The sequence below is a fragment of the Pelecanus crispus genome, chromosome 5 (assembly GCF_030463565.1).
Source record: "Pelecanus crispus isolate bPelCri1 chromosome 5, bPelCri1.pri, whole genome shotgun sequence".
NCBI lineage: Eukaryota > Metazoa > Chordata > Aves > Pelecaniformes > Pelecanidae > Pelecanus > Pelecanus crispus.
In genome coordinates, this window is record NC_134647.1 from 41,872,384 (window position 1) to 41,896,933 (window position 24,550).

At 42.5% G+C, this 24,550-nt stretch overlaps 1 protein-coding gene across 1 annotated transcript in view; it reads right to left on the reverse strand.

Moving 5' to 3' along the window:
• The window catches only part of LRRFIP1 (LRR binding FLII interacting protein 1), a 113,097-nt gene that overhangs the window by 54,750 nt on the left and 33,797 nt on the right, over positions 1-24,550 (reverse strand). Inside the window, exons 2-3 of the mRNA XM_075711187.1 lie at positions 7,671-7,757; positions 255-272 (exon numbers count right to left, since the gene is read on the reverse strand). Coding sequence (XP_075567302.1) covers positions 255-272; positions 7,671-7,757 — 105 coding nt within the window. The remainder of the gene's footprint in view (positions 1-254; positions 273-7,670; positions 7,758-24,550) is intronic.

Below are 24,550 nucleotides of genomic sequence, written 5' to 3' on the forward strand. Positions count from 1 at the left end.
GCTCATTGCTTATTCTTTGCCAAACAGTCTGTAGAAAAAATTATATTAAGTGCCTGACCAGACACATTTTACATGGGTCATCTTCCCCCACTCCCCGTTATTATCCACTCCACAAGACTATGGGAGGGAATGGCATAGAAATACAAAGCCTGCTGTGCATCTTCCATTCTTAAGAGGTTTTTCTGAAATGCTAGCAAGACTCATGACATGGGAACACACACATGCAAACAAGAATGAAGGAGAGCAAGCCCTACCTTCTGAACTTGATAGATCTAGGGGAAAAGGGAAAGGAAAGAAACAAAGAAACAAAAGCTAGTGTGAATGAATAAATAGCAATGCAATGTTCCATAGCTCATTCCAAAGGGAAAAAAAAAAATCAATTATACAGAATATACAGCAAAACATGAATACAGAAAAGTGCACATTGAAGTCCTGTACAGTCAGGTAGAATGAAAGCAGTGTTCACATTCTAGGCCTCCTCTGTGTGCCCAGCTAAAATACAGCATTCCTGTTTTCATACCCACTAGGGTCTTGGAGGCACATGCAACATTTGGTCCCTAGACTTTGCACCTGACCAGAGCCTAACCAAGCTGTGAGCTAGGACCTCTTGCTTTTTTTAACCCCCATCCTTCAAAGCAATGGATGCCCAGATATTCACCTAGGGTAACAGTTGTGCATCTACCATCCCAATAAAAGCAAATAGCATTTACTACAGAAGATCTGTTCTTCTGTTAAGGACAAATTTTGTCCTTAGTCAACTAAGCGTATTTACAAAAGCATCAATGCTATACATCTTTCACTTATGTACAATGTCATCTTGTTAAAACTGTCTGAAAATTTCTTGCACACATACTGCCAGCATTGGAGGATCTCTGCAGGTTGCGTTTTCAATTTTTAATGTTTCCATGGAGCCTCACACCATTTGCAGGCACTAGTAAATGCACTGCTGACTCTACAAAGTTTTTCCATAGTCGTGAACCATTTTAATAATACACAAAAGCATTATAGCCATGCTAATACATCTGAATTTTAAGTGGAGAACTGCCCTTGGCTGATCAGCTTTGCAAACCCACATGAAACCAGAAAACATGTTTTTTCTTGCGTGTCTCCTAGCATTTCTAAAGCAAGAAACCCTTTTTGTTCAAACACACCTAACTGGCTACGCAAATCCAGAAAGAAACTGCATCTTCGTTCTCCCCACTTCTCTGCTGAACACCTAGCTTTGCATATGTAGGAAACTTATCACAGCTCTGGTATCAAAGCCCTCAGCTGCCTTACTGTTTGTCTTCCTACATAAGCACTGATGCTAAATAAACACCAACACCAGCCCCTCTGCTCTATGAGTACAACCCGGGGGAAGAGTACATTGCTCTGACTCCAATCCCTCAGCTGGTCAGCAGGGTAGTCAGTCTCCCATAGCCTGGGATATTCAGTGGAGCCCTGCCATCCACTGCTCTTCTGGGCCACCTCAGGTGAACCCAGATCCTAGTGCTGGGAAGCAGATAGTACTTCTTTCAGTCCCTGCCTCCATGGCCTGATCGGGTTCCCCTTCATGATCATGAAGGATAACTGCAGAACTCAGCTTAATACCTCAGAAGCATTAATTCCTATTCCTACAAGCGCAGGGGGGATAATTGAGACCCACATCTGAAGCTAGCATTCCCACACACTAATCACCTCACTTACCTTTCTCTAAGAAAACCCTGAAGAGGAAAATGAAATAAACCCTCCCACAGTTCCCAAGACTGCATACTAACTCTGATCTTTTGCTTCTCCGTTGCACACAGAGTGCCTTTCATCCTCACACGGAAGCCAACCACCACTGGTTTAGATACGTCAATTAGTACATAGCTGTTTAACCTTTAAGCTTTAGCTTCCACCCACGCTTCGAGGCAACACCATGGAAGTCGCCTTTTCCAAACCCCAATGCTTCAGGCTTGGCACAGCAGGTATTCCTGTTGAGTGCAAAGCGCGACACAAGAGGTCTTGTGTCCAGGACCCAGATTGCCAATGGGTAAGATAACAACGAAGCCCTTGTTCAGGGCCAGTCACCACAGAGGGCAGTGGAGAGGGGCACAGAGACAAAGCCAAGTGCATCATCATAACTGTTCCAACTTTTCATAAAACCTGGAATTTTTTGGTCATCTGTTAGCTAACAGGCATTACACCAGCTCTGCTCCGAAGAGACTGATCTCTCATCAGCTTACTGTCCTTCTTACATAGTATGTTACAGGAAAAAGCCACTTTTAAACAATAATTTCTATTGCAGGAATGCCCCCCACAAAGAGCTTAACAGAGTCAATGGACATCTAAGCAGTCAAATGTCTTAAATAGCACTTTTCTGTATTACAGTATGAGAAAAAATGTGGTTTTGCCCACAGTATTAGTGGCAGACTGCTTTCCTGGTTTCCTCATCATATGAGGTTTCCCACAAACGTAAAGTTTTTCATAGAAATAACTTTTGAACTGGTAGGAACAAGCCAGTGGAGCATGGTTAGATGGCAGCAGAAGGCAGAAATTCAGAGTCTACTAAAAACACCTTCAACATTGTCATTCTCCAAATTTTCTTGTGCATCTTCATACTGGTTGTATAAGAAAGATACAGCTAATCATCACAAACCTCCTTCATTTATTTCCTGTATATACAGGCACCAAGTTTCACAGTCAGTCTCTCCCCTTCCATTCAAGCCACAAGAATTCTGCTTTTCTCTAGTTTTTCCTGCACTGCCTGGGATTTTCAACGGCTTCAAACAATCCTGAATGCCAGCTGCGCCGTGGGACCTACTGACTCAGATCAGACTTGCAGGCACCAAATCCTAGCAAGGGAAGAAGGGGCCTAAGTCACAGTCAACAGGATGGGTGAGCAGATCAAGAGTGTTTGCAAGTCTTTTGCCCACATTACCTTGGCTTTACTATGTTAACTGAATTTACTACATGCTCAAGGAACTGACATGGAAAAAAAGAAACCCATGACAGAAAGTACTGGTAACATATTTTATTCCAAGGAAATAGGAATCCAAAGGAGGACAAGTACGTGCAAATGAGTATGCTGGTAAAGAACCAATTTACAAAATAGCAAAAGCTAGTTTTGTGCTGTGTCCTTAAAGCGAAAGCTGAAAATGAAGTGAGGAGACAAGCACAATGCTCTTGCCTTGAACTAAAAGTACAGGCTCATCTGCTGTGTGAACAGGCAAGCAAGAATCTTATCCTGCAGATTAAGGAGTGGGAAGAGATCATTCTCTTTTCACTTCAGGCGCTAATATCAGCTTAAGTTGTGGTCTCCAAGTAGAGAGTCAGTCCTCAAAGAGACATTTAGAGTCTTGCCAGCAGAACACACAGAAGGTACTCCTACATAAAACATTCTCTACAATTAGCCCTAATGCTGCAGCTTTTACGTGTCTTGAAACATTACTGTTAAATATTTCTTGGAAAAACAGCTTTAATATATCTTATGCCAAGCTTCTAAGGGGGGAAAAAAAAATCCACACAGAAAAAAAATTTTCTCTCCATTTTACCTGGTAGCCCCACGAGAATTAACAATTTGTCACTCAGAAAAACTGAACTGACAACTCCTGACTTGCTCTTCTTGCACAAATTAAAAATAAGTATCACTGCACACTCAGTGCCAAACGCATCTCTACAGTACAAGCCAAATGGACTGGCTTTAGACTCTGCAACTGTAAAACCAAATGTTTAAATGCCACAGCAGCATGGTATGGTAAAAAACAGAGGACCCATCACTGCTCTGACTCCCACCAGCTGGGTGGGTACCAGTGGCATGGAAACAGGCAAGGGAGCAAGTATCATCTATAACAATCCTCCTTTCAGCTTAGAACATGCATTGGCATTGCCTCACATGAGAGCTCTCCTGTACTGACTTACTATGCATGGAAGCATACCAGAAAACCTGCCATGATCTCCAGATTAATTATTTACATCTTTGGTGGATAACAACAACAAAGCAGTACAGAATAAGAAGTCAGAAACATTCAAGCAGTTACATTTACTAGATCTGTGCCTTAGAGCCTCATGTCCGTGAACCCTTTCTCTACTAAATATATATATACGTATATGCAATTCAAGAGTGACCACTATCCTTCCCTTCAGAAATTAGCATATATGAGATGATGATTCTTGTGCTCATTTTTCTTTTTCAGCTTCAGAAAACACTTTTCATTTACCTAGTTTATTCCTATTAAAGTTTTACTCATGCTCACCTCCTTACCTTCCTCTCCGTGGGGGGGGGGGGGGGACACGACACACAGACAACGGGACGGGACAGGACACGACACAGCATGACACAACAGACAAGACCCAAAAACAAAAACCAAAAAAACAAACACACCGCAAAACACTGGCATACTTATCCTTCTTACTGCTGCCTGGCATGAGGTGATGCCAGGTGATGAGATGATACCACCTCTGGAACACACTTGCAATCCTGCCCCACCACAGCAAATGGCAGCAGCCTTCCACAGTAACTCTCCCACGTCTCACACTGCAATTCAGAGTGTTTTCTTCCAAAAGCCCATCTATGCCTGCTATATAATTTCTCCAACTACTGTTCTACTACAGCAGTACGGTGCTTCACATTAATTTCCAGAAGAATTCTTAGAGTCAAGAATTCAAGCCAAGTTTACTAAAGCTATACCTCTGAGCACACAAACCATGAGATGAATAGCAGCAGCCACTGGCAAGAGGTAGAGCAGCCTGAGCAAGGGCTGAGCCCACACCTGCAGCAAGCATGCTCACCATCATCTAAAGCCAAGCTGTCTGCCACGAGCTTCCCATCGTACAGCTCCTTTTGAAAGGAAAGGAGCTTATCAATAGTGTGGCTGATGATTAATACAATTTTAAATTTCCAAAAGAATTGACTATGCAGCAATTTCTGCTGCTATTTCTACATGAAATAATTTCTGCCAAAAGAGAGCTCAGTATGATACCGCGTAGCCCTCACATTTACCGATGAGCTTTACTACACAGGTGTGAGCAATCTTTGGTGCACCCTTCACATATGGCTGGCCTACAGAACCAGCACAGGGCATTTTCATAGCTTTCTAATGGAGTTGCTGCTCATTCTACCTACAGAAACATTCATAAGAACAAAAATCTCAGTTACCTGGTGCTTTTGCATTCATATTTCTTTTGTAATGGCAACAGAACATTAGTTAAATCACATATGTAGACTCATGATGCAAGAGTCACCCAATTTGTTTAAAATGAGGAAAATGAAGCACAGATTAAGAAATGTCATTAATACCAGATGATGGGCAGGAAAGGAACAATTTCCAGTCCAAATCCAAATTGTTAAAACACTCCACTGCCAGCAAGAGCTATACTGCCATGTTTATAGCTTGTAATGGTAACATGTGTAAACTTTTAACCCAGACCAACAATATAAAGATATTCTCAAGTAATCTATGCTCCACAAGAAGCCTGTCAGGGCATGTATGTTGCTTTACGCATGAACAAGTACATACACATGCAATAAATTTATTTATCACTTTTTAACTCCTGTAACTGGCTCTAAAGCGCCTTCTGAAGTAGTAAAGCAAGTGCATTAAGTTCTGGTTATTCAACATGGCAGTAGTGGGAATGTGCTATTTATTCCTCTGAAAAGTTTGTGAAGGAAAAGAAAGATGGCAGACAACAAGCTGTACAGACACCAGTATCACAGTATGTTAAGGGGTAGGTGCCAAATCTCTTGTGTTGATATCACTGCTTGGAATTTTCTATATTTATGTTTTCTTTTATTATCTGCAAGGTTTTTTTGGCAATGAAAAACTTCCTGCAGCCATCCTTACTCGCTCTATGTTGCATCTGGGGGCTGAAATTAAGCTATTTGAAAAAAAAAAAAATACAGAATATCCAAGCTTGCAAAATATTAAATAACCATGTAGTCCAATTACATGATTTATGCCAGCGAATTACAAAACAGATTGTATTGGATATCTGGCTTAGCTTTCACTGAATTTGGTATTTCAGAGCAACATCCTGTACCATGGGACTTCTCTCTATACAAAGAAGTTTTCACAGAGTTTCAGATCACTAGCTCTTCAGTTATTAACTGCACAAGCATGCACACAAACTTTAGTTTTCATACCAAAATTTCAAGTTACTAGGACACCCTTTGCAGCATCAGCTTTTAATCTTCAAGGGGGTCATCAGCTCCATTAAAGTTACCTGCAAATTAGATGGTAACACCACTGTCAGGTGCCATGACACCCATATTTAGTTTGCTGCCCAAACAAAACACCTAGTGGTTGTTTACCACAGATCTTCCAAAGGCTGCTCGGCAAGTCCCATCACTCAGCTGTAGTCACAGCAGACAATTTGACAGTACCAACGCTTATCTGCGGTCCAGGCCTTCTGACTGTGGTCCAAGTTACAAGAAACATCCTTCAAAAAGCAGCAACTGCAGCAGAAAAAGGCTCCTCTCTTCCACAAGCACTGTGCTTGCAGCAACACTCCCCCACAGCTCTTACTGTGGGTGTGTCTGCAGGTACATCTAACCCTGTTGTGGCTACAGGGTGCTAAGACGCACCCAGACATGCCTCAACTAGACAAGACACTCCAGCACAAACCTGAGCACGGGCTAACTGCCCGAGTGCTTCTGTTCCAGACCCGATTACTGCAGCCTGCACCAACACTAGTCTGCTATCACATCCCGTTTACTGTTTAAAAGCTAAACTGAATCCTTCGCTGCACCCTAAAGCACAGATGTACATTTATTCTTACTACGTATTCCCACACCCCGTGCCCAAACTCCTTACTTCTTCCCTTTCCTTCAAAATCTATTTGAAAAAAATAAATTATGATTGCTGCTGGCCATTACGTCTACTTTGCTGTTTCATTAAATGCACATCATCAAACACAATTTTTAAGCCCTCCTGGTTCAGTCCACCTGTGTCAACCTGTGCTTGCAGCCCCATTCCAGAGCTTCAAAACAAACACTGCTCTTGGTTTCTTGAAGTGGAGAGTGACATTTAGTACAGCTCCTGCCTGTCAAACACAACAGGAGCCAAACAAGCCTTTTTGGTCTTTAGGATCATTCCTACACTGGAAGCCTATGATCTCTCACATGCTGATGTGCAGAGACACAGAAACTTTGCTGATGGTATAAAAACAACTAGCTCTTCCAGAATTTGGGAGAGACTACAGCAGACATTCAATTCAAACACTTTGGAGAAGGTAATGTTTTGCCAGGTTCAATTTCTATCATTACTTCTGCCAACAGCAGAACATTTTTACAAATGGGGACAACCACAATGCCAGCTTCACAGCAATGAAGCAAAACAACTTGCAAGTAAAGAGTTATACAAGGGCCATGAGTCTTCCATTTTCATTAGATTTCTAACAAATTGCCAAGAATCCACCCCCAGTGCACACACAAACAAGCTACGTACTTCAAAGTTTAATATTAAACAACAATTACTAACTAACCACCAGTATTTTCTGTGAATAATTATACTGGCTTCACCAAGATAAAAATTCTTGCCACAATCCATTTTTTTTTTCCAGGCTATTTTATTTGCTATTTTATGATCAGCATTAGTTCCACACAGACTATTAATGTTTCAACAAAATATAGATTAACCCTTTGTTCCAGGATCTCAGATTATATTCAGAAAAGATGATGATCAAAACACCCCCCAAAGCTTTGACCATACCTCTTTCTGTTGCCTCTCCAGTTCTTTCATTCGGATCTCCCGTGCCTCTGCCCGTGCCGCTCGCTTTGCTGCCAGTCTTGCTTCTGCCTGCAAATGGGAACACAGGAATGAAAAGCTGGACAATTCAATGTGAAACACACTTGTTAAGCAGGGCATGAAATAAGGAGACTTGATTCAGCAAGACTGTAAACACATCTGTAGGAGTTAATTCCTTATTGCAAGTAATGGCCCTGCCTTCCATAACTTGCTAGGCTTCACAGGCAGGTAATACACCCTCGTGTAGGCACTACCTTTGGTTAGCAGTTCTGTTTACAAGTGCCCTGTGCTTCTTTAATTACTATTTATGTGGATAGAAAGGAAACAGCAACATTTACTTAAGAAAGGCAGGTTTTACTTCCCCCCCCCCCCCCGTGGCGCAGATTAGTTTTTATTGATGAATTAATTTGACCAACAGCAAACACATTATGTGCCATTTTTCCTAACCGCTGACATTGCGCACACATACATGGGCACAGCAGTTAGGTAAACATTGCTCTTCAGCATGACTGTGCATAACTAAGGCTGAAATGATGCAGGCAAGGGAGTAGGGAACCTGAGAAAATGTCCTAACTCAATTAAAGGCTCCAGACATCCATATTCAAGTCCAAACCTCTCCAGAGTGGAAATCTGCCAAGAACGGGCCTCTCGGGAGATCTACAGTGCTTCCTCATTTCAGCCCAGCTGGAAGTGCTGGAACATGCTATACAGTAACATTTTTAATATTCTGCTTTTAATCCCAGGCAAAACCAGTTAGTCTTCTAGAGAAAAATGTAAAATTAGCTCAGGCTTGGTACAGTGTGACTGAGAGCAGTTCACGCAGCGTAATTCAGAATAGCTCAGCAGGAAGCAAAAGGCATGGCTCAGCTAGTCACCCTGGCAGTGCACCCAACTCCTCTGCTTCTGAAACCTTTTGCTCTAAGTACAGCATCCAATTTAACAGGAAAAACTGCAATAATATCAAGGTCAAGCATACAGAAAATTAGAATGCCAGCACTTTCATTAGCACTTCTAAACAGAAAGCAAATCAAGGGGGGGGGGGGGGGGGGGGGGGGGAAGAAAGCACTGTAATTTCTTTTCCCTTCTTTAAGTATATTCACCACTCAAAGTAGAAGGAAAAGGGCCACAACCGTCAAAAACACCAAACAAAACACTGAAAAAAAGCCAAAAAAGGAGCAGGCTGGATGGAATTTTCACTTAGCAGAAAAGTGCTAATGAAAACTAAACACAAGCCGATATATGGGAAGACAGGGAGCCTTGCAGTGCTGTCCATCTTAAACATCACCAACAATAACAAAATCTAAAACATACAGTCACTAGGCTAAAAATTAAGTTCACATCACCCACCTTCTACAAGACCCCACCACAAACAGCCCCAACCCCTAAATACTGCTGCTCTTCAGTTACGGACATTCCCCCCCTTTTTACTCTGTTGCCCCTAGGCTCAAACTGGTAGGCAGGGAGATTCCTTTTGACAACTATTGTAGCTCCCTGTTGTGCAAACATGATCTACTAGTTCAATGAACTGAGTTTTTAATTCCTGCAACACAGACACTTTCAGCCTGAAAAAATTACTTGTAACAACAGAAAAACCTTCTCAGAGGGTAAAAATGCCCATGGCAGAAAGAGAAAAAGGTTGGGTTTGCACAGAGGGCTGCTCTCTCTTCAGTTCATTGCTTGAATTTCAAGGTAGCTAGCTCCGCCATGGAGAGAAACTCCAAAACACACCCGTGGTCTCAAATCTAAAGCAGACTTCCACACTTGCACCCAGAAACTGTCCCCTCTCATCATCGCAGTGTGCTGTCACTTATGGAGCCAAATGACAGCAGGCTCTGGGGTGAAGGCATGTGTTACCACCAGCGTTTTCAAGGGACCCTGGCTTCAACAGCCCGTACCAACCTGGAGCAGTTTGTCCCAAAAAATCCCACAGTCCTGCTGCTGGGCAAATACTAGGTGGAATCCCTGCCAGGCAGCATTATGGTTTACCTGCAATGTCTGAAAACGTTTATGACTACATAAACATGCTGTAAGACGTATGCTAAAGGTAAGAAATCATAGTACTGGAACAAGTACGATACTGACTTGACATGATCCATTTGTGTTTATCTGAAAATAAATTTCAATACCTCAAGAAGCATTACTGTAGGTCTCACAGTTGGTACTGCTGTAAATACAGGACAGTGTCAGAGGTAAGGACTGCTCCATGCTATTCATCACAAGAGGCAGCCAGGCGATACCAGGTAACAACCACCATCTTTCGCCAGTAGCCATTCAAACACAACATGCACATACCCCAAGGAAGGGGAATCTTGCTCCAAGAACTCCAGCTCATGAATGATTGGGGGGGGGGGGGGGGGGGGGGGGGAGAACAGCAGATACAATTTTAAAGAACACCCTTCTCTCCTTACGGTTTAGAGATGCATTCCCTCATCCTGACACGCACACTCTAAGTAGTCTTAAGAAACAGCACAAAAATGAAAGTAAACAAACTTAACTCTGTACATACATTTGAAAATTGCACCTGATCTGGGTGAAGAATAACACCAGTGCAAACAATTAGCTATATTTTTCCCATATGGAAAACAAAAGGTCTTAAAGTCTCCATAAGCAAAATACACCAAACAGTACAGAACTGTGTATCTCTAACTTCCCACCCACCAGAAAGACAGGAACAAGATTATTTTGATGTTAAAATTATTGTAGATACGGTCCTTATGAATTTCGATAACCAGCTAAGCTTTCATGTTAGAAAAACTCTATGCCTGTATGTAAAATTCAGATGTTGTGCTTAAACACACACACACAATTTCCCCTTCCATTTTCCTTGTATGATTAAGGCCAAACAATTTACATTCTTGCTAGCTATGTTACAGAATTATATATTCTCCAGAAGTGAGCACAATATATGATGAAACGAAGCAATGTGAAAAATGGAAGGGGGAAAAAAAAAATTTAGCAAGTTATTCTAAGGCATCCCTGAGAACAAGGCTTGCCAGTTCCCTAGATACCAATACCAACTGCAGTAAGTTAAATTTTTCTTTGTGCAACATCCCAGTAAATGACAGGTTACATGTATGATACATTTCAGTTATAAGTGCCAATCCATGGGGTGGCTCTAATTTATTCTATTTCAGTTTTGTAGTCCTTCACCTGCTCATGCAAAGCCAATTTGCAAACCTTTAAGAGATGCAAGAGTGAAAAAGCACTTTCACTTAGTATCTTTGACTAACAATAGCTTACATCTGGAACAAGCACATTGTTTATTTATGAACTTTTTCTTTCCGTGGCCACATGGCTCTTCAGCATTAAGTAGCTTTCAACACAAACAAGAGAAACAATATATTCTGGATCCTTTCAAATAACCTTTTAAATTTTTTTTTTTTTTTAGCATAACAAATTCTGCCATCAGCACATACCCTACCGGAACCTTTGTAAGAAGTCAACGCAGCGTTATTTCACCCAGAACACTAGTATTTTAAAGCAACTCATTTTATCACATCAAAACAAAGAATTACAGAATCATTCAACAAGCTCCACAAGTCCAATATCCTATCTCAGCATTTCCAAACCCCACTCATCGGAGGCTATGCATGAGCCTTTGGAGGACATTCTCCAACACAGCAGAAACTTATTATGCTATAATGGTCACTAAATGATCCATCTGTGCCCTTCATAACCCCATTTCTACCACACTTTTACTGTTATTTAGCTTCAGTGAACATTTTTGGTATCCTGTAGGTGGCATTGGTGACAAACCAGGCATCACTCATGAGCTCAGAGGAAGTAAATCAATCAGGGCAGGGATGCATCCACACCTAACACTTATCGTGTACAATTCTATCAGTCAAACTAAAAGTCTGGTAGCAACCCTAACGTCTAGCAAATTTCGCAGCAAGTGTGGGAGACAAACAGGAACTATTACATACAGATTTTCCTATGCAGAACCACAGCTCACCTACTGACAGAAGCAGCTGCCCCAACAGCAAGCTACATGGCATGGACATTCATAATACAACCTCTACCATCACCTACAGACTTTTAGACTAACACAGTAAGGGTATCAGATTTGATACTAGCATGACTAAACTAGTCTGAGTTTGTCAAGCCATACTCTTCAAGAGTCTTGCACTCTGTTTTCACATTAATAGTTCTGTGCTATAAACACCTTTATTTCTTGCACACCCTGCAAACAGAAACTTTAACTTTACATTTCTCTCTCTGTGCTGACTAAAACAAAACAGGCTTTGCCTGGATGACTGTGGCCTTCATCCAGCCCAAGCACTTGCCAGAGCCCACACCCAAGTCACCTCTAAGGGCAGTGGCAGAGACACCATAGCCTGCCAGAGACACAGCTGAACGTCATGAAATCACCAATAAATTCATACAGATTTCTGAAATTCAGACTACAAAAGCTAAAACGGCAGTCTCAAGGTTGACAGCATAAATAACTATTCAACAGATTCAAGATTAAAAAAAAAAAAAAAATCACTAAGATAGAAGGAACTAATCTTAAAATCATCTAAAATTCACTAGTGACTCAGTGAGCAATACAGGCCTCAATCAAAAGTGACAGATCGCTGGCAAAAACAGAAGAATAAAAATATGAAGCCTAATTGCACTCATTACAAAGCTTTTGTAACTTCCCTTTTATGAAGTGTTGCTCATCTGACAAGAACCAGCAGCTTCAGCTGTACTGTGCACATCATACAAAAAAAAAAAAGGGGGCAAGCAAGAGGAGATGGCAACCACACTGCCAAGATGAACATGGAAATGCACACCAGCTGAAAAATAATCACCTTAATTTATGTAACTCACTCAAATACTACAACTACATATCCTGCATTTTTGTCATTTTATTGCAGTTGCCCAGAATGATTTATAGCCCCTAAGCCCCAAAACAAGTATACTGCTGCACTACAAAATGCTCGTTGCTTTTGTTGGTTCCACTTGCTCAGCACTCGACACCCCTGCTTAAGGGTCACTTCAGTTTTAAAATAAAAATTCCAGTCCTATGCAGCAGCAGATCTTTATCCTGCCTTAAGGAGTTCAGTACGTTTAGGTCTGAACAGGGAAAAACTAAGCAGGTTGTAACCTGGTTCACTACTGAAGTACAACTGCATCTGAAAAAAAGAAAAAGCTAAAAGAGATATTTGGTATCTGCTGGAAAGGGCGAGAAACATCTCCTTCTGCTGTCTGCAGCATGAGGCAGTGGGGAGAAGCAGGAGTACGAGATCTGCAACTGCTGCAGTTACCCCCGCACACCCCGTTTTTAAATACCACTCACCAAGACGAGGCGAGGTCTGGTTGCACCCATAGCCAGCGCTGCCGGGGCCAGCATATAATACACAATAGTTACGGAAGCAACGACTTCCTGGCCCCGAGTGCCGTGCCGGGGAAGCTGCACATTCATTATCATTTCGATGAATTATTTAGGCAACTTGGTTAGGTAGATGCTAACAACACACATCCTGAAGGTGTGCATTCTCACAGCTTTTCCCTTATGAAATGCCCAAGAGTTTATTGTTTGACTGGAAGCCCCAAGAAACAGCCAACAAAGGCAGGAAATTATGCTGCTTTTTTGAGCAGTGAAAAATGACTATGTTGACTTGCCACATAGCTACATACGTAAGAGTTTTCGATCTATACAAAGCACCCCTTAATTCCAATGTACTCAAAATTATCTGCTTCTAAGACTAGTAATCAAAGTTCGTATCATATTTTTTTGTGGAGGACTTAAGCCTTAGTTTGCCAGCACCAAACCATACTCAGAAAGCTCTCTGATCCCACTGTCACAGAAGCTTTAAAACACAAGTCTGCCCAACTAAATTACACCTGCTCACTGTGTGCAACTACTATTATGTATTTCTGCAATAACTATTCTCAGGCTGATTTAAACTTCTTGCCAACATGCTTAAGATACAGCCAGCAAGTCACTTCTGGGGCAAGCATAATTCTTCATGAATTCCATCCCATTCCAATATTTGCATATAAAGGCTTTTCCTCAAATGTTATACAGCTGTTCACTCTACTTATGCAAGTCATACTTCACCAGACAAAAGAAATCTGATAAGGTTTGTTGTAATTCTACAGAATTTATAGTCTATTTAGACAAGCAGCACCTGATCTGCAATATTCCTGTAACACAGCTGAGCAACACAGCTATCAGGTAAAACTAGTGCTAACCCACGGCAATGTTTTTCCCGTCTCCACCCGAGTAATAAGTGACCTAAACTGGCGAGTTCAGGAGCCTCCACCATGAATTACCATATGCTCCTTAGCACTGAAACAAGGGTATCTATGAATAGCTTCTATGTTTAGAGGTCAAACCAGTATATTTACCTGACATTTTTTGCATGTAAGTTAAATATAAACACACTTTGCACCACTTACTCATATGACAATGAGCCTATGAATCACGAAGGGCTCCAACATTCCACATCCTGCTTAACTCCTCACTTTTAAATGCAAATTAGTATGAAAAGGTAGCGTGTTCATGAACCTTAGCCTACATATAAACATAAGGATTCCCTTCCAATACCCACGTACCAGCGTTGCTGGTTAGACAGCCAGGCCCCATTACGGGCTCGCCTAACAGCTCCTCTCCCGTTCACACAGTGACAGTGGTGAACCGGAAAGTGACAGTTCTTGTCAACGGGTGACTAACCCGCCCATTAACGTTGCATGGTCACATGGGGCTGTTCTGAAACTTTATTTAGAAAACATTTAACAGGTTCAATTGGCATTTCTGCTCCCCTATCAAACCGAGCAGTAAGTAGCTTACGTTTTAGTCCTTGATTTTGAAAAGACGGCCTTAGAAAATGCCATACACTTTAAAGAATCAGCTACCTCACACAGCTGTCAGTGGCAGCCCGAAGCACCTCGCTGGCACCCACCTCTGCAGAGCTGCTGTGAATTACACACCCTACCCAAAAGCAGACTACATTCCACGTGGTTCAAAAGCCCGGAGACCCCAGCAGGCTCTCAGGTGCCCAGATCGCTAGGTCCGAGCTCAGCCAGCGAAGGCAAGGCAGGCGCGGAGGGGAGGCCCGCAGGAAGCGGCGCCGGCGCTCAGCGGAGCTCACGGGTTCACAGCCGCGCAAGGGCGCCCGCCGCCGGCCCCCGCCACCACGTGGGGTGCCGGGGTGCGCGGCCAGCTCTGCCGGCGGGGCCAAAGCCCCGCTGCCCCCTTCCCGGGGCGCCCGCGGGCACGACGCGGAGCCCGGGCCGGCGCCCCCACACCCCCCCCCAGGGCGGCTGGGGTGGGGGCAAGCGCCCCCGCCGCCCCGCCTTACCTGCTGCTGGGCGGCCGGGCTGAGGCAGTCGGCTGCCGCCTCCATGGCTCCAGCCCCTCCTTCCCGCCGCCGCCGGCCGTCTGCCCCCGCCGCTCCGCGCTGCGGGAAGCCAGCCCGGCCCGGCCCCCCGCGGCTCCGGGGCGGGGCGCTGGCGGGGCCGCCTCCCGGCCGGGGGAGCCCGCGGGCGGCTCGGCGCTCCCCTCGGCCGGCTGCCGGGGGTCTGCGCCCGGCTGCGGGGCGTCTCGGCGGCAGAGCGGAGCGCGCTTCAGCGCTCGTCTCCAGTTACCGGCCCGCTTGCCGCTGCTCCCGCCGATTATTACTCTAAAATCCCCGCCGGGCCCGCGCAACAAGCTTCCCTTAAGCAGTTCGCATCAGAGAAAGCAATTCTGAGAATGGTTTGCAAGCTCATAACCTCCTTTCTATGCTCGAGGAAGGCAAACACCCCCCGCAACAGCCCAACAATTCCCTGCTCAGCACACGTCCGCCCTCCGGGCTGCACATCCAAGCTGCTTCTCCCAGCACACTGGAAGATAACATTCAGAAGCACTTGAACAGATGCTTATAAATACATATTCACACCAACCAGTATTTGCATCGCGGAAATAAACCGCTTAACTGTTGTTAATTTCCTGCAATTACATCAGTATGGTGTGTTGGGTTGCGTAGAGCTGAGCTTAACATGGGTGATCAACGCTGGATATTGCCAGTGTTGGTTTTATTCTTGAAGAAACAGCATTACACTCTAAGCAATAAAAAAAAAAAAAATGGAGCAAAAGAAAAGGCCGGGGGGAAAGAAAAGCACCTAATCGGGGTCTGAAAGTACTGCAGAAGAGCAGTCGAGAACAGTGGCTGGCCAAAAAAAAAAAAAAGGGAATTCCGCATTTCTAAAGGTCTCTTGTGATGAGCTGGATGAGCCTAAAACATACTAAGGTAAAAATCAGAAGGATTAGAGGACACAAGTGTTTTTAAAGGACACTAAATGGGACAATACCCTAAGAACAATTCAAGGTACAGTCAGAGCAGAAATCTTGGCTCCACAGAAATTAGTGCCATCTCTTGATTCCCCCGACTTCATCCGAAGTACACACACCTACCCCCTCGCAGAGACAAGAGGGCAGGGAGGAAGCCACCAGGGCAGGGAGGATTACGGAAGCTTAAGCTGCTCATTTTATCCATCGCAGTTTTGCAGCAGCAACAATAGAACACACGGAGAGTCACCTTCCTGGCACCGGATTTTCTCCGGTTGCAGAGACAAGCAAAACAGGTTGCTTCTTAGCAACTAAACCCTGCGCTCTCCTCCCCGGTCAGCCAGCACGGGTTGGGGAGCCCTGCGAAGCCTCTACCCAGCAACTGAGCTCAGTTTTTCCATGAACTGCCAGCCCAGTAGAGAGAATCTGGTTTTTCATGCTGGCAGAGCACACACTGCCATGCTGCTGACAATATTTCAGCTAATTTGGAAGCGCTGGCACTATTTTATATTCAGGAGGCAATACTTCAACTGGATTTATTGACAGTACCTGGACCCCAGCCATGTCCCACTGTCCCTGGAAAGGCCAGACATGCTTCCTTTAAATAAAAGGCATTAGGGATGCCTAACTTGCACCCTGGCCCTGGGAGAAACCCTGCTTAAGTGAGGGGAAGCTCTGCATTTCTAAAACAGACTGTGGTTTTACGTACGTCATAGAATGACAGAATGGTTTGTGTTGGAAGGGACCTTCAAAGGTCATCTAATCCAACCCCCCTGCCATGGGCAGGGACATCTTTCACTAGATCAGGTTGCTCAGAGCCCCATCCAACCTGACCTTGAACACCTCCAACGAGGAGGCATCCACACCTTCTTTGGGCAACCTGTTCCAGTGGCTCACCACCATCATCATAAAACATTTCTTCCTTGTATCCAACCTAAATCTGCCCTCTCAGTTCAAAACAGTTACCCCTTGTCCTGTCACTACAGGCCCTGGTAAAAAGTCTTTCTCCGTCATTCCTATAAGCCCCCTTTCAGTACTGAAAGCCTGTAATAAGGTCCACAAAGTCTCCATCTTTCATTAAACTCCAAAACCACCTGTTGAGCCTACAAGTTATTTTTTCATCTTGATTCATATTTTCCTTCATTACAGGGTAAAAGACCCAACTTCGCCTTAAAAAAAAAAAATCTGAACTGTCTTAAATCCACTTCAATGTGCATATGAAAATAAAAGAAACTAATAGATATAGAAATAATATATGTTCCTGTGAAGCAGGAACATAAACACATGCCTCAAAAGGTAGTGGTTTAATTACAAAAAGTCAGGCTTAAGCTACTCTGAAAATTGATAATTGCAGATTCAATGATACACTATAGCCTTACGATCAATTTCTTCTTGGTAAACCTGCTAGCTGGAGGGTATCACAGGTATGTCTGCATAACAAAACACATGAAATGAAAGGGGAAAGGGAAGCCAGTCAATATAGTCTGCCCAGCACACTTCATAGGCAATCAATATTCAGTACAGAGAAAACATCTGTAATTTAAATCTATGTTTAATAGATACCCATTTCATCCCCTGGTACAGCTTATACTGAACTCAGGAACCAGGCCAACATAACATGACCAGGAAATGCTTTCCTATTCAAGTGGCATAACATGCAGCCCTAAGCCCGTTATTTAAGGCTGATAAGTTCCTAGCCTGCTACGTTTCCCTTATCCTCTATCAGCAAGAGCAAAGAACAACAGAAATCTACAATAACTGAAGGAAGACCTGAAGGAAGACCCTGGCATGCCCTGCAGCTGTGCTTTCTGCCCCAGCTGGCTGGCTTGCCTGGAGACGCACCCTGAGCACTGGGTGATCCTGCCTTCAGGCTGGCAATCTCTCTGCTCTACCCTGCAGTGCTGAACAAGTCTTTCTTTTGTGAATGGCCCTGTGTCCAAGACAAGTTATGCCCTAATTCTCAGGGAGTGCTCCGTGTTCAATTTTGGTGCAGCAAACAGTATCAAGCATTGAGGAAATCCAAAAAGCATGATCAGCTATGAAGAAGGCACTTCTGGACTATGGCAGCTCACCCTAAGGTAGCTGGGGGCCAGGCACTGAGTTAATTGTTCAGGAAAAATTTGTCTTGCCTTATATGTAGAAGTTTGAACAGAGAAGGAAAGGAAAGGAGATTGACGTTAACTGTGTAAATATGAAGCATCATAACAACTCAGCATGAAGAAGTATGCATATTTTCATCTTGGTTTGAAATAGACAATTTCTTCCAGTTTTCTTGGTTAATGAGAATTAACCTCCCCTTATGTTTATTTGCAAATCTGTACAGTTTTTGTACTACCTGTTACTTGGAAGATACACCAGAGATGTGAGTACTTCCTTTTCAAGGCATAAATTACTGAGGACCCACCACCACCACCTTTTTCTAATTACTTTCTAAATCAATATAGAAGCCAAGATGTTTGTTTTTATTTGGCTTACTTGAGGAAGCACTTCATACCTCAGGATAAATTCAAACACACAAGTGTGCTATGGACCTGCTGGCTAGGAACCGAAGGATCAGGGAGTCTTTTTAATATTAGTGAACTTCCATTTTTCAGTAATACAGAGCTGACAGCATTCAAAACACACACTTCAGCATGCCTGAATTGATGAAGCGAGCGCCATTCTGCTTGGATTTCCAAACAGGTCCTGACAGATTTCCCAAGAACAGGAATTCTCTGTATACTTGCATACACACTTACTTCCTCATCTCTCTTTCCTCCTGGCATTCCACTGGATCCTTCAGACACCACTAAATAAAAAGCAAGTGCATACAGTTCTGCAACTGCAAGAGCTGAGCCACAATCTAGGAAGCCAGTGATGCATTTTACTTGACTGCTTGCCAAAGCTATTTAGCATTGTTAAACTGACAGCAGTTAGCTCTGACTCCTTGCTATTCGAACTGCTGCTGTGTAACTTAGGGGAGCAGTGGGGTACTCACAGCACCTAGAGAATGCTGTCTGAAGGTGGGTATTAGTCTATCTTTTCTTTTTTTACCCCCTCAAAAATGCAGTGTCTATCTAGTCATACCTCCCCCGTACTCAGAAAAATAGCCAAAGGATCTGAAGCTCTGCTAAGTACGATGCCTTCAGCGCATGGTTCTTGTGTCTGTGCATTTCCCATTTGAAAGGACATTGCAAGAGTGACATGAATTCAGGGAGACATCCAAGCAGGAAGAATGTTCACAATGGAACTATGCATTACATGTTGTACAATGCTAAATTGAGCATAAGAAAAACAGGTAACAGGAGAGACTGAAGAGGGAGGAGGGGGAAAACAAACAAGCAAGCCAACATTTTCATAAACCTGGTAGGTTAACTGTGAATTCATCTTAGGTACTTGTAAGCAGAAAAAAACTATGGCACTCAGTTTCTGATTGCAGACTCCTTATGTCTCCTTGGGGAACATACCTCACCTTTGCAAACATGCATACACAAAAAAATGCATGCTTGCACACAACACAACGCATTCCTCCACAAATACAGGCCTAAATCCTAAAAATCAGTTTCACAGAACTGCAACCCTTTACCCATAACTACCAAGGAGTTGCATCAAAAGGAATAGGGAAAGATCATACAGTCATCTTTGAGGTATGTTACAGTCACTGAAAATGCAAAGAAATTCCAAGGAGGCCTGGCTTCCAACACAGGTCACACCCAATTGATTATTATTGTCTTCAGGGCGAGTTGTGCTAGAGGTAGTTTAAGAGGCATGGAAGCAGGGCTTCAAGTAGGAATAAGGCAGTCAAAACCTTTACAGACAAGTTTAAACACTTAAAAAACCTGGAACACAGAGCACACTGACTCCAGCTTGGCCTACTCCAATATTATTCTTAAGCAATATCAGCAGCCACCTTGCAACACTATCTGTCACCTATATATGTAACTCAGCTTATTTCATTTATATCTAACAAAAAGAAATTATATTGTGCATTTCCTTTATTCTCTTCAAGTAGTATCTCTTAGAATTTCAGTAATGTCCTTCCATATCACATTTACTACTGGCTTTCCAAACAGTGGGAACAGACAAATCAAGTCTCACTTTGTGGAGAAAAAGACTGGAAAGTACTTCATATTAGAAGAAAAATTTGGTTACTCAAGCTTTTTGGGGTGGGGTGTTTGGTTTTGGTTTTTTTTTTTCTTTTTTAAGGTTCATATTCTTGTTCTAATGTTCAAGAAAGTCTATAAAAATCTACAGAGTAACACACATCTGAAGTCACAAAGACAGAAGAAACTACACATGCATCTCACTTCATCTTCCCTGTCTGCTGTGGGCATCCTGGCACCCTCAAAGCTCAGTTGGCAAAGTTAACAAAACCTCCTTGTAAACCGTAACCAAGGCAATGAACTCAAGTATACACAACTAAGTGCTTCTTAGAAAAACAATGTCCGGTTTTCATCACCAAAATGTACTGCCAGTATCAACAGATTATTTTCTATTGAGGCTAGAACGCGATGCAGCAAGGAGGAGGAAGGAAACTGTTGAACCAGGCGCAAGTGCTTCTCACTGCACTGAAGTCAGACAAACCGAACCATGCTAGTGGGGAAGCTGGAAGACTCTTGGATACCCTATACATGGTATGTTTATCATTCAGCTCAGGGAATCCATTCAACTTCAAAATGCAAAAGCATTTTGAGAGTGAATATATTAAATGTCTTGCTACTATCAGAAAGCTTCAGAAATTTGAAATACGGGTGTATGAAAAGTTACATGATCTTTCTGTTTTAGAAGAGACAGATTTAAGAATAGTTCCCATAAGCCAATAAATTCCTGACCTGCTCTTAAACTTTTCTGTTCCTTTGCTTAATAATGAAAAAAAAAAAAGCCCACAGAATTTTAAAAGATTAAAAAAAAGAGCTTTGATTAGAAGCATCTCACAGAACCTGAGTATGCAGACATCTGTGTGAAACAAACATGTGCAAGAGTGATCCAGTAAGAGATTCTTACTTGTAGAAAAGTGCTTCTCTGCTGGTGTATCCACAATATTAGGCTTTGCCATCTCCCAGGCTCTACTTCAAACCTAATCAGCTTTAAAGAGCTGGAAGCTGCATTAAACATTTCTACCATGACTGCAAATTTTGTAAATTGGAAAACCAACAGTAATTTCAAAGAAGACCACGCAGAAAGGCAGAGGTTCAGCACCTCAGTCCTGCCCTCCACTAGGGACATTAGGTGGGGAAGCACTAAGAGCATTTGAAAACTCTGGGAGTGCCATGGTTACACCTCATCAAGCTCTCCAACTCAACATGCAAAAAGAGGCAACCAACATCCAAGTCACAGTAAAAGACAAGTCCAAAAATTCAGACTTACAGCTAAACATAATTATGGTTTCAACCCAAATATTTACCTATATGCACCAGAGAATAAACTAGTATGGCATCTTAAATGTACAATGATCAAATCTTTACCTAAGATCCTTTGCAAACACTGAAAAATCTCATTATCAAACATCTTAGCAAAAAATTGACAGTTCACTTTGAGAAGTGTCCAGTTTTCCCATACAAAGGGGATAACACCACCACCTATGGAGGAAAATCGACCAAAAGAACTGTTATGGAGTTTCCCACGACTACCCTAACTGCAACCTCAACCTATTTTTCCGAATTGGACTCATTCACATGATGCAGTCCTACAAGACTGAAGTTTGGTGGGAGATGAAGTTAAGTTTTTTCGTGGAAAGTTTTCCTTGCAAGGGCATTCCAAGATGGATTTCTTATTTTGTTTTTAAAGTTTCTCAGAATGCCAGAGCTTTGTTCTTCTCTTTTCATTAATTCCAAGCACCAGGAGCAGGGAGTACGAACAGGCAGACACTCCCCTCTGACATGCCGATAGTGCTGTTGTGAGTTATCTGTGTTTAAGGGGTCAGCATTCTTGTTGTTCTTGCTTAACATTTTGAGCTAAAGACTGGGAAGAGGAGGAGGGGAAGAGACCCACAACTAATGAGGAATTTACACATGAACATTGACCACTTCAGAGAAACATTTGCTTATGTGTTTGCCAGGAAACCCATCTCAGAGATATAATTTAAGCATGTGACCAGAGGCTGGAAAGTCTTGTTGACATGGACCTTTTTTCCCCATGAAGAAGGAGAATGTTTATTCGGCAGAACACTGCACTGAACAGCATGTACAGCTCTACAGTGTAAGAGACAATTAGGGAGTTGCGTCCTACTTCATAAATTATATTGCCATGCAGTCACAAGGGGCTGCTGCTAAAAATATAGTCTGAAAAATACACAAAATAAAAATACAGTAACTGAACTCCATCATGAGCTTGCATGGATTACCAAAGTAAATCCTGCCACAAGGAACTGATCTTAAAATACCTGTTAAAAGGGGGCATCCTGTAGGCATTTCCATAGATCCTAGCAGTGTTTTAGAGGCATTTATTACCTTAGTAAATTTTTTTCTTGTTTTGTTTTCCTCCCTGTTCACATATTGCCCCTCTTTCAGCCAGATTGCTTTAAGCCCTCTGAAGTCTGCAGTGAACTCTGTGCGACTTTAATTACAAAGGCTGTTCTACAATCAAACAGAAATACAGTATTTAAAAAGTACTCTGGAATACTTGCTTGTCAACAATTTCTTCAGTGGCTCATGCCTGGTGTGGTCTCTCTTGCAGTGCTGGGTTCCCTTTGCGTACTAAGCCACTGGCTTAGCTACAGATTGGTTAGCTGCAAACTGGATTCCACTTTAAGATGCACTGGACTTGTGGTAGGAGAAGAAAAACGTAGAAAGGAAAAGTGCTGGAAGCACGTCCTTCCATTCGAACAAACCCTCTCCATGAGAAAATGCTGGGGAGTTCAAAGCAGCTTCAAAGGCAAGATTCAGAAGAAAATTACAGAATTCTACAGAAAATCAGTTCTGTAGAATCCTGTAAAAACAGAGATTTTCACAAGCACTGTAGCTCCAGGGCCTGGAGAATGGAAGATCACTGTGTACATATAGGGCATACCACTTCCACTGCTATGTAGCAATAAATAACTTGTCCTGTTTCTGTACTCTGAAAGAGCAAAACAGGGATGAAAGAATAATTCCAGTATAGGATGTTGGCGGGCAGCTCTGCAGAAGCATGTTACAGCTTTAAACCCTGACCAATTTTCTATAGGTACTGTATTTGGCAGAGGACCAATGCAGTGTGAACTAACCACATTTACATCACTTCTTCAATTAGTGTTTTCTCTCAAAATAGCTCTACAGTCAAGTAAGTGGCTGCTCCCACCAGAGAAGAATTTGGATACCACTCTACAGCTGTTATCTCACAGAACAAAACCACACGTTTTATACACCCTGTATAATACTGCACTCGCATACTTTAGATCAAGACTATTAGTCATGTAAAACAGCTTTGAGGAAGTCGACATTGACCTTGGAAACAGTTTGATCACTCATTCAAGTAAATTAATCAGAACTGTTGAGGCTACAATGCTACTACCTATGGGGCGGGGTGGGGGGGATCAAACAAGAACCACTAACTGACAGTATTAGCAAATACGAACTGGAATTTCACAAGAAAAGTATACAAAGCTTCCCAGTGTTGTCTCCTGAAATACTTATTTGCATGAAGCTGCATTCAGTGGTTTCTTCCATTTGCTTTACCCAACTTCTTTATAAAAAGAAACTTCTCTTTTACAGTGACCACACTGATCCTTTTAGTTCTCCCTCTATTAGATCAGCAGTGTTCTGCAGTGACTGTTTTCCTTGTTTAAAATTTAGATAAAACTGAACCTCAGAACATGCAAGTAGAACAGTCGTATTCCAGAGTACTTTTCAAATACTGTATTTCTGTTTGATTGTAGAACAGCCTTTGTAATTAAAGTCGCACAGAGTTCACTGCAGACTTCAGAGAGCTTAAAGCAGTCTGGCTGAAAGAGGGGCAGTATGCGAACAGGGAGTACCTAAGGCAGGTTAAGAGCAGAGATTGTAAAACCCATCCCACAGTAAGTCTATAGTATGTATACCTCAAAAGGCTTTAAATCTTTCTTTATTACAAAATGTGTATGTTTGGCATCCTGAATCTCTTCTTTCTTTGGAGAGAGAAAACAGCATGTTTGCTATAATACAGGCACTAGGGTTATCCAGGTACTGCAAATGAACTGGTAACATACAGAACTGGATTATATTTGGTTTAAGCAAATATAAAGTGAAAGATGAAAGAAAGATAATTTACCACCTTAATGACCCTGCATTCTTGCTAGTTTGATATCTTCATGTGATACCACAAATAAAAAAAATAAAATAAAAAATTAAAAAGAAAATAATTTTTAAAATAAAAATAAAATTAAAAATAAAAAGTTGAATTATATTTCTCATCTTTAGTGCTTGACTGCTATTTTTTTCCCACATGGGAGCAAAGCTATAACCAGTGTTTCCCACCAGGACCTGTCTGCAGGCACCCAGCACACGGGAAAGGTCAGCAGAAAGACTCTCAGTAAGGAAGCACACATGCAAAATTAATTCAGCCATTGGTACATATTACTGAAGAGCAAACACATTTGTCTTGACAATGCTCACAGAGAAAGTAAGCACAATAACCAAATTTGGAGCCTGCA